The sequence below is a fragment of the Pseudorca crassidens genome, chromosome 15 (assembly GCF_039906515.1).
Source record: "Pseudorca crassidens isolate mPseCra1 chromosome 15, mPseCra1.hap1, whole genome shotgun sequence".
NCBI lineage: Eukaryota > Metazoa > Chordata > Mammalia > Artiodactyla > Delphinidae > Pseudorca > Pseudorca crassidens.
The window spans coordinates 59,965,254-59,981,039 of record NC_090310.1 but is presented as its reverse complement, the minus strand read 5'-3'; the positions used below and the strand labels follow the sequence as shown (position 1 = coordinate 59,981,039).

Sequence of the window (15,786 nt, the reverse complement as noted above, 5' to 3'; positions counted from 1 at the left end):
AAAAAATAAATAAATAAAATAAAGGGCTCTGGAGCTAGACCACCTGAGTTTGTGTGTTGACTCTCTACCACTTAACCGGCAGGGTGGGGTAGGTACTTAACTCCTGTGCCTCCTTTTGCCATTGGCAAAATAGGATGGGAACAGAATTTCCTTCATAGGGTTGTTGTGAGGAATGAACTAACGTTGAACTAGTGCTTGGCCTACTGCTGGGTCAGCATATAGCAGTTGCTCAGCAACTCTTACCACCACCACCACTCTGTTACTATTACTGTTAATTAGATGGGAGCCTAAGGGGATCAGGAATCTCAGCCAGCCAGTTTCCACAAGAATTTGTGGAAACAAGGGTGCGCTCTAAGGCAGGGTCACACTGCAGTTTACTACCACAACTGTAGACATCAGCTTATCCTCTGCCCTGTACCTTTTAAACAAAGTTCTGCATAAACCTGTCTCATCTTACTTTTTATTTTAATAGTTTTTTAACTTAGGGTTTTCACATGAAGACTTTATAACTGATATTTGTTAAATAGCAAGAATACAGGATAAAACTAGTCTAACCATACTTTACATTATTTTAGATGTAATCATTTCTATAACTGGATTTTTTCAAAAAATCTGGACTAGTACCCTGTTAGTATTTGTGAAGGAGTCCTTGAGCTACAGAGTTCTAGAACCAGGCAGGGTAAACATTCTGTTGCACCCCAGAGGCTCCTTAAAGTTTCTCAGCTCTCAAATCAGATCACCTGCTCCCCCTGGGTTTCTCTTTCAATACTTTGCTAGAGTTGAAGTCTAGAAGGGGGTTGGCATTCTTGTTAGAGAGGTATTTTGGGGGCTTCCCTTGTGGCACAGTGGTTAAGAATCCTCCTGCCAATGCAGGGGACACAGGTTCAAGCTCTGGTCCAGGAAGATCCCACATGCCGCGTAGCAACTAAGCCCGTGCACCACAACTAGTGAGCCTGTGCTCTAGAACCCGCAGGCCACGACTACTGAGCCCACGTGCTGCAACTACTGAAGCCCGCGTGCCTAGAGCCCGTGCTCTCCAACAAGAGAAGCCACCGCAATGAGAAGCCCATGTACCACAACGAAGAGTAGCCCCGGCTCATCGCAACTAGAGAAAGCCTGTGTGCAGCAGCGAAGACCCAACACAGCCAAAATATAAAAATAAATAATTTTTTTTAAAAAAATAGGTATTTTGGGATTATCACAGCAAGTGACATTATTAAGTGAACTTCATTTATGATGGCTTTCCCTAAGCACCTTTAATAATATATTCATTCAGCACCTATGAGGTGCTGAGGATTCTAGAAAGAAAAAAAAAGTTCCCTGTCTGATGGAAGAAACGTGTGAACACCAAGAATCAGAGCCCACTCAACTACATGCTATTGGATATATACCATACAAAGTGCTATGAGGGGAGCTTAAAAGGCTCACTATACCTGGGGAGTGGGAGGAGGCATGAAGGTGAATTTTGGGCAGTTTAATATAGTAACTGAGGGGGCTTCCCTGGTGGCGCAGTGGTTGAGAGTCCGCCTGCCGATGCAGGGGACACGGGTTCGTGCCCCAGTCCGGGAAGATCCCACATGCCGTGGAGCGGCTAGGCCCGTGAGCCATGGCCGCTGAGCCTGCGCGTCCGGAGCCTGTGCTCCTCAATGGGAGAGGCCACAACAGTAAGAGGCCCGCATACCGCAAAAAAAAAAAAAAAAAAAAAAAAAATATATATATATATATATATATATATATATATATAAGGAAAATGAGGATGCACGAGACAGGGTAAAAGCAAGGAGACGTGAAAGAGCCAGTCATGTGTTTGAGGAGCTGTGCATGGTTGACGTGCATGAAGTGGGAAGTGGTCAGAGGTAGCCTCAACAGCAGTACATTGAGCTCAGGGTGTCTCCTGGTGATGTTAAGGAAGGAAGTGACATGGTCAGATATTTGTTTTAGAAAGATAACTCCAGAGGCCCTAGGGAAGATGGATGGGCAATAGAAATTAAGGTTTCTAAATGGTAATTTGGCCCAAGACAACAGTGATTGGGTTCATCCCAGATGTTTGGGCACTTGAGGCAACTTTTGATGACTTTTGCTGTTTTTAGAGCACTTAACAACCTATAAGAAGCACTTAAAACAACTTTGCCTTTGAGTGTTGATAAATATTTCTACCAAAAAGTGTGAAGACGACAAAAAAAATGGGCCTTAGGAAGTGAGGCTAGAGGAGTATGGCTTTTACTTCACTGATTTTTTTTTTTTTTTTTTTTGGCTGCACTGGGTCTTCATTGCTATGCGCGGGCTTTCTCTAGTTGCGACAAGCAGCCGTTGCGGTGTGCGGGCTTCTCATTGCGGTGGCTTCTCTTGTTGCAGAGCATGGGCTCTAGGTGCACGGGCTTCAGTAGTTGCAGCACACGGGCTCAGTAGTTGTGGCACACAGGCCCTAGAGCATGCGGGCTTCAGTAGTTGCAGCGCATGGGCTCAGTAGTTGCGGTGTGTGGGCTCTAGGGCACGTGAGCTTTAGTAGTTGTGGTGCATGGGCTTAGTTGCTCCGTGGCATGTGGGATCTTCCTGGACCAGGGATGGAACCCGTGTCCCCTGCATTGGCAGGCGGATTCTTTATTTTTTTTATTTTTATTTTTTTGCGGTATGCGGGCCTCTCACTGTTGTGGCCTCTCCCGTTGCGGAGCACAGGCTCTGGACGCGCAGGCTCAGCGGCCATGGCTCACGGGCCTAGCCCAGACCGGGGCATGAACCCATGTCCCGTGCATCTGCAGGCGGACTCTCAACCACTGCGCCACCAGGGAAGCCCCAGCAGGCGGATTCTTAACCACTGTGCCACCAAGGAAGTCCCTTCACTGAGTATTTTTGCGGTTGACCAACGTGTGTCTTAAGTCCTTGAGTGATTCACCTGTCTACATGTGAGCCCTTAAAATAACATGACCCTTTGTTTTCTTGGAAAGGGGATATAAGCAAATAGACAAGTCTTGTCCCAGAACACCATTTTAGTATTTTTAAAATGCTGTCCTCTGGTCTGAGTCTAGGGAGTGAACTTCTGGTAGAATGGGTGGTTGGGGAGTGGGGCGTAGGGGTGGGAGTGGCAGGGAATGGACCACTGTTCCTGCCTTGCCTGCATCATGCAAGGCCACATCTCCAGAGGGCCCAGATCAGGACAAGGCTAAGCACAATGATATGATGAGTCCGTCCATTTTGGGAGGAGCCCTAGGAGGGTGACTGGATTCTGAGCCTGTCTCCAAGTCTGAGATTTGACACAGGGAGCTGTAAATTCTCTCCTACTTTATTAATAGATCTGAGTCTCCTTCCCTCACACAGGCCTGGGAACATCTTTACTATCTGTATTGTCTTTAACTGTATTAAGAACATGGGTGTAATTCAGATGTCAAGAGGTAAAATCTGACTTTTATGATAGAGGACTCTTCTGGCCTGAAAGCTTGGGAGAGTTAAAATGTTTTTCCGACCAACCAACCAACCAACCAACTCATAGAGAAAGAGATCAGATTTATGGTCACCAGAGGCAGGGGGTAGCAGTAGGGGGAATTGGATAAAGGCAGTCAGAAGATACAAACCTCCAGTTATAAGATAAATAAGTACTAGGGATGTAATGAACAACATGATAAACATAATTAACACTGCTGTATGTTAAATACGAAAGTTGTTAAGAGTAAATCGTAAGAGTTATCATCACAAGAGAAAAAATTTTTCTATTTAATTTTGTATCTGTATCAGATCACCGATGTTCACTAAATTTATTTTGATAATCATTTCATGATGTATGTAAGTCAGATCGTCATACTATATACCTTAAACTTATAAATGGAATCATACAGTGTTTGTCTTTTTGTGACTGGCTTATTCACTTAGTATATTGTCTTCAAGGTTCATCCTTATATTGTAGCATATGTTTCCTTCCTTTTTAAGACTAAAAATATTTCATTGTACACGTATACCACATTTTGCTTATCCATGCATCTGTCAAAGGACATTTGGTTGCTTCTGCATTTTAGCTGTTGTGACTAAACCCATGTTTAGTTATGAAAATGGATATTCTTTTGGGCATATACCCAGAAGTGGAATTGCTGGATCATATGATAATTCTATTTTTAGTTTTTTGTGGAACCGCCATACTGTTTTCCACAGCAGCTACACCATTTTACATTTCCACCAACAGTGCACAGGGTTCCAATTTCTCCACATCCTGGCCAGCATCTGTTATTTTCTGGGACTTTTTTTTTCCTGATAGGTATGAGATTGCTCCTCATTTTATAGTGGCTTTTTTTTTAATCGATGCAGGGTCCTCTTGCATAAATTGCAGTATATTTTTAAAGATTTATTCTATTTCTTATACTGCCTCTGCTGTCGTTCGTATTTGTGAAGGTCTCCTGTAGGGCTCTGGTTGAGCTTTGCTCTGGAGCACTGAGTTGATTGGAATGTACTCACAGTAGGTGTCCCTTCAGGAAGACAAACAGGAACATATCCTAAACTAGGGGTTCAGTCATTGTTTAGGAAGTTGGACACAGTTATCCTCTAGGCGGAACTGCCTTTCTTTTCCCCTCCTTCGTGTCTTGTGGCCTAGAATTACCTCAGGTACCACTCTTGTTCTTCCTCTGTCTTTAGGGCCCACCCAGGAAACCCTCTGTGGACCTAGTGTGGCAGTCATGAGCATCCTCTCTGGATGCCAATTTTAACCAAAGCAAAACAAGCATTTATGAGACTATCAGGAATACTTAAACAGTAACTGAATATTAGAATATTAGATTATATCAAGGAATTAGTGTTGCTTTTTTTGGGGTGGGGGGCAGCTGTTGGGTCTTTGTTGCTGCACAGGGGCTTTCTCTAGTTGCCGGTAGCAGGGGCTACAGTGTTGCTTTTTAAATAAGGTAAAGGTATTGTGATTATGTTAAGAATCCTTATCTCTTAGTGCCACATACTGAAGTAAATACAGTTGAAATGATATGTCTCAGATTTGCCTTAATATAATCCAGTGGTTCTCAGCTCAGGGTGATTCCCCCCCCCAAGAAGACATTTGGCAACGTCTGAAGGTGATTTTGGTCATCACAGTTAAGGGTTTGCTACTGGCATCTAGTAGCTAGAGACCAGAGATGATGTTAAACATCCTACAGTGCACACGAGAGCCCCCACAGCAGAGAATTACCTATCCCAAAATGTTATTAGTGTGTGGCTGAGAAACCCAACCCTGGTATAGATGAAAACACTGGCATCTGGTAATATTGTCAAAGTGAAATGGTCAGTGCATAGGGATTTACTGTAGTGTTCTTTTACTCCTGTGTAAGTTTGAAAGTTTTCCATAATAACAAGTTAAAAAATGTATATGCAGCTTATATTTTTTATATATATTTTTTAGTAAAGAAGCCATCAGCACACCCCCACTCTGTATAGAATGCTGTTTTTCAAACTGAGCCCAGATGAGACACCACAGCTTGTTGCTCATCCTGTGGGTGTACGGACTGCGTTGGCAAGCCTTTGGTTAAATACCCTACTACCCCAAGACCTACTTTCATCCCCAGTCCTGGTTTGACGCTGAACTTGAGGTGTTTCTAGGCTCAGATTGATGGAACTACTACTTACCTTTTAACTTGGAGGCTCTTCAGCTGTGATTGATCTCTTCAGCAGTCCAATCCCATCTGCTTTGTTGTCCACAAATCCCTCAAAGTTTCTGGTCTGCTGATGCCACTCTTTGCTGCCTTCCAGATGTGCTTTTTTTTTTTAAGATTTTTTTCTTTTTTAATAAATTTATTTATTTTTGGCTACATTGGGTCTTCATTGCTGCATGAGGGCTTTCTCTAGTTGCAGCAAGCAGGGGCTACTCTTCATTGTGGTGCGGTGGCTTCTCTTGTTGTGGAGCATAGGCTCTAGGGGCACGGGCTTCAATAGCTGTGGCACGTGGGCTCAGTAGTTGTGGCTCGTGGGCTCTAGAGCGCAGACTCACTAGTTGTGGTGCACAGGCTTAGTTGCTCCACGACATGTGGGATCTTCCCAGACCAGGGCTCGAACCTGTGTCCCCTGCATTGGCAGGCGGATTCTTAACCACCGTGCCACCAGGGAAGCCCCAGATGCAATTTTTATTTCATTCGTATTTTTATGTTTCTTCTATCATTTCAGTGTCCTTTTGGGAAGAGAAAGAAATAAAATTATGGATTCAGCCCCCTGTCTTGAGCCAGATGTCTCTAATTACCTTCTTTTTTTTTTTTTCCTTCGGTACACAGGCCTCTCACTGCTGTGGCCTCTCCCGTTGTGGAGCACAGGCTCCAGACACATAGGCCCAGCGGCCGTGGCTCACGGGCCCAGCCGCTCCGCGGCATGCGGAATCCTCCCAGACCGGGGCACGAACCCATGTCCCCTGCATCGGCAGGTGGACTCTCAACCACTGCGCCACCAGGGAAGCCCTAATTACCTTCTTTTAATACCTGGTATACAGCCCTCTGTGAGTGGCATTGAACAAAGACATATTTAGTGATAAATCATTAATTATTTTATTCATTCGCTCAGTGTAGTCCATCCAGTATTTGTTTAGTGCCCACTGTGTGTGAAATTCTGTGCTAGGTGTTAGGTATATGGTGAGAAGCAAAGCAGGTATATAATCCTTGCCTTTGTGGAATTTATGGTGTAAAGGAAGGACACTCATAATCAGCTATACTCAAATAAATATATAATTACGAAGTGTGAGGGTATTATCAAGAGAAATAACAGAGTGCTCTGTGAGACTAATAAAAAACAATAATAGCTAACACTGACTGTGTACATAATGTGTGCAAGTTACTGTGCCAAGAGCTTTACATGGATGATCTCATTTAATCTTTAGAATAACTGATTTTACAAATAAGGAAACTAAGGCTTACCTAATTTAATGTTAAGTCAGAAAAGACCTCTCTGGTAAAAGTAACACTTGAAATGAGAACTGGATGACTAGGAGTTAGCCAGGCAAAGAACAGAGGGAGGCTATATACAGCAGAAGGAATAACATGTTCAAAGGCCCAAGGAAAGAGTGAACCCAGCATGGAAGGATGCCAGTGGCTCAAGTTCAGTGAGCAAGGAAAGAGTGGGAGGAGATAGAGAAAGCAGGGGCTAAATGGGGGAGGTTGTTATTGGCCAGGGTAAGGATATTAGATTTCATTCTAAAGGCTTGGGAAACCATTGAAAGGTTTTTACATAAGAGGGGAACGTGATCTGATTTGCTTTCTTCGAGATCACTCTCCCTGCTTTCTGGAAAATGGACTGGCAGGGGATAGCAGCTTACCGTGATTCAGTTGAGAGAGGACAGAGATTTAGACTAGAGTGATGGCAACAGAGTAGAAAAAAGGCAGACAAATTTGAGGTGTTGGTTTTAGTGCTACAACATTACTTGCAGCTGGGTTGGATATAGAAGCTAAGCATGGGGAAGAAACTAAGGGGATTTCCACATTTCTTGCTTGAGCAACAGGGTGGATGGGTGGCAGTACTAGCTACTGAATCACCAGTGAGGGAAATTTTTTTAGACCCAGGAAGTTTGCATTGCCTGTGAAATTTAAAGTAGAGGTGACATTATAGTTTCAGAAGAGTTCGAAGAGAGGTCTGACCAAGCAGTGCAAATGTGGGAATTGCTAGCATATCACTTGAGCTTCCAGCCTGATCTGATCGACTAGATAGCATATAGAGAAGAGCGCCAAGAACAGAGCCCTGAGGAAATCAGACGTTTAGAGATCTGTGTTAGAAGAGCAACAACTGACAAGGGAAAATAATTTGAAGGAGACAAGACATAAAATCAGAAGAGTGCTTTGTTGTAGAAACCAAGAGAGGAAAGTTCTTCAAAGAGGAGGGAGGGACTTCCCTGTTGTGCAGTGGTTAAGAATCTGCCTGCCAGTGCAGGGGACATGGGTTCGAGACCTGGTCCAGGAAGATCCCACATGCTGCGGAGCAGCTAAGCCCGTCTGCCACAACTAGTGAGCCTGCGCTCTAGAGCCCGCGAGCCACAACTGCTGAGCCCGCCTGCCACAGCTGCTGAAGCCCGTGCACCTAAAGCCCGTGCTTTACAACAAGAGAAGCCACAGCAATGAGAAGCCCATGCACTGCAACGAAGAGTAGCCCCCGCTCGCCGCAGCTAGAGAAGGCCTGCGCGCACCAGCGAAGACCCAACGCAGCCAAAAATAAATAAATTTTTTAAAAAGAGAGGAGGGCGTAGTCAGCCCGTTTGAATGCTCATTTTAGTATGAGATCCACATACCAGGGTATGTTTGAAAATTGCCATCAACAAAGAAGCATTGTATAATATCTCCCATCTCTTTAAAAACAAACTTTCTACCCCACTTCTCCCTCCAGCTGCTGCTTTTCTCTGAATCTCTTTACGATAAAAGTCCTCACCTCAAATAAGGGGTCAGTATCTCACTGTCTCTTCTTTCCATCTTTATTTCACTTCATTTGGTCTTCCTCAACAGCTGCTTAACTGAAACCACTCTTGAGAAGGTCACCAATAACTGCCCTCTTGTCAAATCCAATTTCACATCTCTGTTTTCATCCTACTGAATCTGTTGATTGAGTATTTGATTGAGTTGACTACTCCCTCCTTCTTGAAAAATTCTCTTCTTGGCTTGCATGACATCACGTTCTGCTGGATTACCTCCTACCTCATGACTGCTGCTTATGAGTCAATTTAACTAGCTGATCTTTTAAAAGAATGTAAATCCATTTATATCTCTCTCCTATTCAAACCCTTCCAGTCACATAGTGTTTCTCATCACATTCAGAACTAAATCCACACTCATTACCATGACCTGCAAAGCCCTAAGTCTTCTGGCTTCTGCCCACATCTCCAGCCACATCTTGTATGAAAACTGGTCTTTGTGCTATTTCTTGAACTCACCAAATTCCTGAGGGCTCTTATGCTTTGCTGTTCCCTGTGCCTAGAAAGCTCTTTGCACAGATCTTTTTGTGGTTCACTTATTCACATTATTTAGACCACTCTAAGTAATGGCTCAGTATAACCACTTCAGACCTTCCCAAACTACTCTAACATAGCCAACCAATTCCCCCTCCCCAAAACCCATCACTCTCTATCCCTTTACCCTTCTTTTCTTCATATGTCTTGCCCCTGTCTGAAATTGTTTATGAACAGTTTTCTCCCACTTCCCCCAGAATGTCAGCTGTCTGTCGCTTGTCTGTTTAATCAATTCTCTATTCCCAGTGTCTGGAACAGTGCCTGGCATACAGTTGCTGGTCCATAAATTTTTTTTTTTTTTTTTTTTTTTTTTTTGCGGTTCACAGGCCTCTCACTGTTGTGGCCTCTCTCATTGCGGAGCACAGGCTCCGGACGCGCAGGCTCAGCGGCCATGGCTCACAGGCCCAGCCGCTCTGCGGCATGTGGGATCTTCCCAGACTGGGGCACGAACCCGTGTCCCCTGCATCGGCAGGCGGACTCTCAACCACTGCACCACCAGGGAAGCCCCATAAATTTTTTTGTAAATTTATTTATTTTTGGCTGCATTGGGTCTCCATTGCTGCGCATGGGCTTTCTCTAGTTGCGGGGGCTGCTCTTGTTGCAGAGCACAGGCTCTAGGCACGCGGGCTTCAGTAGTTGTGGTGCGTGAGCTCAATAGTTGTGGCTCGCGGGCTCTAGAGCACAGACTCAGTAGTTGTGGCACACGGGCCTAGTCGCTCTGAGGCATGTGGGATCTTCCCGGACCAGAGATCGAACCCATGTCCCCTGTACCAGCAGGCGGATTCTCAACCTCTGTGCCAACAGGAAAGTCCCCATAAATATTTTTTGAATGAATGCTGCTAAGAAGTTGAATTAGATGAGGATGGGAATGTTTCCATTGGATTTGACAATATACCATTTGTTGGTGTCCTTGATGAGCAATTTAAATGGCTCACTGAGGGTAGGAGTCAGAGCAAAATAGATTAAGGAGTACCCAGAGGTAAGGGGTTGGAGAAAACAACTGTTAAATAAGACAACCGTTGTGAGAAGTTAACTGTGAAGAGAGACATGGGGCTGGCTGTTTGTGGTTTGAGGAGGGTAAATGAGGTCAGGAAGACAGGTCTTTGAGGTGACAGTAATAGATGTAATACAGAACATATGTGACAGGATTGACCTTTACATGGGGGGATCTGCTAAAGAGGATGAAAAGTGGTGCTGCTAGGAAAGATGGAAAAAGGAGAAGATAGTTACAAATTCAGGCTGGTTGTGTAGTTCGTGATGGGGGCTTGAGAGTGCAGGAAGAGGATGAGGTGGCACCTGGTCAGCTGCCATGAGGTTCAGTGTCGGGTGGAAAGGAACCCAGGCCCTATGGAATGGAGGGCAGAGTTGCTGTATCTCCAAGCCAGATGTCACTGTAGTTGGGGTCCCGGTAAAAGGTAGCTGTGGAAAGAGGGAGAAAAGAGTACCCAGCGTTTTTTGACACTGGGTACTTAAGGATCTAATAATGTGTCCTTGCTTTAATCAGGAACAGTATTCTCTGTGCCAGGAAACCATTTGGATTTATGATAGGAAAATTGTCATTTTTCCTTTCTCTCCCATCTTCCTCTAGATGGAGCGCACTGAGCCTGGGAGAAAGTACATTGTTGGCCCTGCACACCCAGCTTGCAATTAGGAATGATGAATACTCTATGAAATATTTGAGTATTTCTTATGTGCTGAGCACTGATTTTGTTTTAGGCTCTATAGCAATGAAAGAAACAGTCTCTACCTTCAAAGAGCTTTCATTGTAATGCAGGGAGACACAAAATAAACATATGTATGATAAGTCAGACATGGGGTGGGCATGTCACCCTGGGCTCTTACCCTACTGTACCCTCCTCTTCACCCAATAGCCCTGGGCTGGCAGTGGAAGGTGTCTCTTTTCTCCCTCCCTCCCTCCCTCCCTCCCTCCCTCTCTCTCTCTCTCTCTCTCTCTCTCTCTCTCTCTCTCTCTCTCTCCCCCCCCCTCCCTCTCCCCCCTCTCCCTCTCCCTCTCCCCCTCCCTCTCCCTCTCCCTCTCCCTCTCCCCCTCCCCCTCCCCCTCCCCCCTCCCCCTCCCCCCTCCCCCTCCCCCTCCCCCTCCCCCTCCCCCTCCCTCTCCCTCTCCCTCTCCCTCTCCCCCCCACCCCCCTCCTTCTCTCCCTCTCTCCCTCTCCATGCCCAGCCATCTACATAAGCATTTGGAGGAGCCCTTCTTCCTCATTTGGGTGTTTCCCTGAGCAGCCAACTTGAGCCCTCCATTACATACAATAATAATAACATGTTTTGTTCTCTTGATTTCAGATGAGACGCCAATTATTGCAGTGATGGTGGCCCTGTCCTCTCTGCTAGTGATCGTGTTTATTATCATAGTTTTGTACATGTTAAGGTGAGCGTGCTAATGCTTCTGCATTCTCTTGGACTCTGTTTCAATACCCCAGGGTCTCAATAAGCCCACACAGTCTGGTTTAGAGGTTGAGGGAAGAAGTCACAGTCTGTTGTTACTAATGGGCGTTTTAAGATCTTCAGATCTAGCCCTATTGAAACAACCCCTGAAAGCACCCCAGTGAAGATTATGTGTTCAGTAAAGGTCTACTTTATTTCTAGTTGGGGCTTTGTCCCCAAACCCTTCTAGGGCCCCTGACTCAGGCATGCTGAACTGAACCATGTGAGCTACAGAGTTTCTCTTTCTGACTTTCTTCCAGGGTCTTGTAGGTATTACTCTTCAAACGGGTACCAAAGCCAGGAAGGGAAACCCAAGGGAGGGAAAAAGAAGGTGCATTTGTTCTCCTCCTGCTGAAGTCTCCACCCTGACTAATTGGGTTTAACTCTACCCTTATTTTTGGCTTAAGCTACTCTGGGCTCCCTCTCTTCTTCTGCAGGGATAAAGAGAGGGAAACCTTGTACACCCCTACAGTTTGTTGTGTGTCTCCACCTTTCTGCAGGAGACTTGTGGCCAGACCTGTGCCAACCCAGTCTGAAGCTCTGGGCTTCTCCCTGGTTACACCAGGGAAGTACCAGGATTTTTGTTTGATACTCTTATCTCCCCCCACTGTATTCTACCCACGCATCCTACTTCCACCTGGTGTGGCTATGATCTGCAGCTAATCCTGGAACTGGAGCTGCACAGAGGAGCCATTCAAGCCAGAACATACTGTGGGGTTCTCTGGGTTGGATTCTAGTGTGCTGAGGGTGAGCAAGAGCACAATGAGGTGCTCAGTCACCACTGGAGCTGCTTCCGTGTGTGCAGAACCTGTCTCTAAAAGAGCCTGTTTTTTGGTAAAGGATATTTTAAAAGGCTGAATCAGTAAGTGGAGCTACAAAGCCAATGATTGGTCTCTCCTGACTCTGTGCTTAGTGTTTCACTATGAACATTTTCTTATTAGGTTTAAGAAATACAAGCAAGCTGGGAGCCACTCCAATTCGTTCCGCTTATCCAATGGCCGCACTGAGGATGTGGGTAAGACACCCCTAAATTACATGGGGAACCTTCACAGAGAAGAAAAATCAAGAAAATAGGAGTTTCCCCATCCTGAAAGGAAAGGAAAAAAGAGACTTGAAAGCAGCCCTAGTTTTTGGATGCCTGACCAATGAGATAGAACCCCTAATTTAGTCTCCAGAGAAGGGCTGTGTCCCCAGGGCACCTGACCAACCTTCCCCCTTATGCACTGCAGAACCCCAGAGCGTACCACTTCTGGCCAGGTCCCCAAGCACCAACAGGAAGTATCCACCCCTGCCCGTGGACAAGCTGGAAGAGGAGATTAACCGGAGAATGGCTGATGACAATAAGCTCTTCAGAGAGGAATTCAACGTGAGTTCTTTGCTGAGGCTGGTGTGTCAGCAGGGAGGAAGGCAGACCTAAGGTCAAACCTTTTGAATCATGGGGTAGAAAACAGGTTTCTAATGGGTTAAGAGGTGAGAAATTTTTTACCAGGTTCATCTGACTCCTTTCCTATGTGACCATGGATAGGAAATGCAAAAAGATTTGCCATACCTCCCTCTTCTACCCATCTATCCATTCATTCATCATTGCATCTGTTACTTTTGTTTAATAAATACTTATCAAGCATCTGATATGTGCAAGGTGCCAGGGATTTGCTGGGGAGCAAAAGCAGATCTAGTCCCTACACTCAGGGAACTTGCTGTGTAAGTTCAAACAACAATATAGAACATGAAGAACTGGTGCAGAGGCATAGGAACCTATATTAAGAGGTGGCCTTTTAGAGTCTAGAGCCAGGGGTCACAGGGTATCTTAAGTAGACATTAGGAATAGGTCATTGTGGAAAATGAGGACCATGGCAGACTGCAGAGCGCAGGCCTCATCTTCGGTAGTATTTACATTTGCATGTTTTATAACTCTCTCAAGGAAGCAGAACATGTTTGTGAATCTACCAGTTGATTATTCCAGTCCACCAGTTCAGAACTTCCTTTAAAAATGATATTTTAATTGAGACCTAATCATAGGCAAGGGCATTGGGGAAAGGGGGATGGGGAACATTCCAGGCACTGGGAATATCAGGAACAATCTGTCAGTAGTGAGGGTGGGTGAGGGAAGGGCACATTCAAAAAATAATGAAGGACTGTGAGTGGCTGAAGGGCAGAGACTTAAGGGAGTAGTAAGAGATGAAAATGTAGAAGACTGGGCCAGACTGTAGATCTTGTAGAACATCATGAGAGAAGTGGGAAGCCACAGACCAACCAGATTTGTAATTTGGAAAAAATGACTCAGACTACTGGTTAGAGAATAGCCCATGGGGAGACCAGGATAGAAGCAGGAAATACAGTTAGGGGCTGCAGCAGTTAAGACCAGAGTCGCTGATAGATTGATATAAAGTGGTAATGATTAGGGAAAGGGGAATGGATTTAAGGACACAGGAACAGTTCCAGAGTTGGCTAATTCATCAACTTGGGCATTGTTAAACTCTGTCTCCTTCATATCTTTCCACTCAGCCATGTGTCAGTCCTGTCTCTTAGGCTGGCTTTCCTCATGTTGCCAAAATGACTGCCCAGAGAATTCCCTGGCGGTCCAGTGGTTAGGACTTCGTGCTTTCACTGCTGAGGACCCGGGTTCAATCCCTGGTTGGGGTACTAAGATCCCATAAGCCATGCAGCGTGACCCCCCCCCCCAAAAAATAATGGCTGTCCCAGTTCTAGGCACCACATGGGGGTAAACAAGGTCCAGTGGGAAGAGAATGACTGTTTCTTCCTGTATGTCTCCTTTTATTCGTGAGGAAAACTTTCCCAAAAGCTTCTGGAGACTTCCCTGGTCACATATTCCTTCTTAAACTAGTCATAAGCAAGGGAGAAATAGCCTTACTGCAACTGGCTGAGACCAATCCAGATTATTCCAGTGTCATGTAGAGGATAGGCGGTTAACCCACAGAATGGGAGCTCTAGTAGCAAGGAGGAATGTTTATTGGGTGGGTGGGTTACCACTCATATCTGCTCCGCCTCTGAAGGGCTTGGGGGAGTGGAGAGTGATGTGGTCAGATTTGTACTCTGAGAAAATCACTAGCTACAATGTGGAGAATAGATGGGAGGGAAGCAAGAGGTGAAGCAGAAGACCATTTACCAGGCAAGAGTTAAGGTAATAACTTGGACTCTTTTTTCTGGCTGTTAGAAAAACACCATTTAATGCTCATTATTGATTATGAACATTCACCTCATCCCACAGGATAGCACCTCAGCCTCAACACTATAGCTAGGTCTCCAGTAGGCACTCTGCTGTTTTTTAAATATGATGCAGGCTACTTCTGGGTGATGGGTGGTGATGGGTATGTGACCTGGTGGCTGTACTTTTTTCTGTGAAATGAGTTCTTTGTTTAGAGGTGATTCCCTGAGATCCCATGATAAGGCATTCCAGTGAATACCTGGATAGGGGTGGTGTTCCTAAGAGGCATGGTAGGCAAATTCAGATAGGTATTGTGACAATCAATTGCCGTGGTATCATGGCCACTATGTTCATGGGCTCATTGGGCCAGCACTGGGGTGGTGAGGGAAAGGGCCGATCAACATCTCCTGGGTTCTTGCAGTGAGTGCCATTCAGTGAGTATACACGTGGAGCATAAATATTTTCTGTCTTTTTTGTCCCAGTTATCTACTACCCAGGGATCAGCTTAGATCCTAACATCCAGTGAAGTGGATGGTGTGATACCTTGCTTGAAGTTCTGTTCACCAGACGGATTTCTCTTTTATACTCATTCAGAGCCATACCTTAAGTAGATTATCCCATAGCAATCTGCTTCCAGAATAAGCTAGCATGTCTCACAGAGCCATTTGTACACTAGGCTGGACTTTTTTCTCCTTTAGTCAACTGTTTATATCATCAGGAAGTTAGAGGAATCTATTGAAGGAGTGGGTGTGTGGCACGCGTTCTGTACACATCAGTTTCAGCTGAATTCTGGACATGTCCCAATTTATAGCTTATTGAATCACATAATACTTAGTTTATGACGGGCAGTTGACGTCATATGGATATCTAGTGTCCCATGGTCAGGCTTACAGTCTCTACCAGACCCCAGTGCTAAGCTAGGAACATAATCTTGCTGACAGGATCATGGTCTTGTCCCCAAATCCTAAGGTTTTTCATCATGATTCTCCTGCTCAGCCTGAACCACAGACACTTAGGGCCCCGTAGAATCTACCAGAGCTAATTTCTCTATGGCCTGGATCAGCTAGAGAGCCTTCTCTTTTCAGATCACTCAATAAATGAGTCAGAATAGGACACCAGCATGTGGTATACGCATGCTGTCTCCAAAATCCATAATGACCCAGCAAGCATCACTCCTCCTCTTTGAAGTGGGCGGTGGGGAGGGCGTGGGGGCAAGGAGTGGCAACTTACCCTTTACGTTGGAGGG

The 15,786-nt window shown here is 45.3% G+C and overlaps 1 protein-coding gene across 4 annotated transcripts in view; it reads left to right on the top strand.

Annotated features, from left to right (window-relative positions):
* PTPRA (protein tyrosine phosphatase receptor type A) overlaps window positions 1–15,786 on the top strand; it is a 183,487-nt gene that overhangs the window by 123,561 nt on the left and 44,140 nt on the right. For 3 of the 4 annotated variants that reach the window (XM_067707651.1, XM_067707652.1, XM_067707653.1), the window contains 3 exons: window positions 11,234–11,318; window positions 12,316–12,389; window positions 12,604–12,740. In XM_067707651.1, coding sequence (XP_067563752.1) covers window positions 11,234–11,318; window positions 12,316–12,389; window positions 12,604–12,740 — 296 coding nt within the window. Of the gene's footprint in view, window positions 1–11,228; window positions 11,319–12,315; window positions 12,390–12,603; window positions 12,741–15,786 lie in introns of those variants that run through there. The other variant, XM_067707654.1, reaches the window with a different exon arrangement.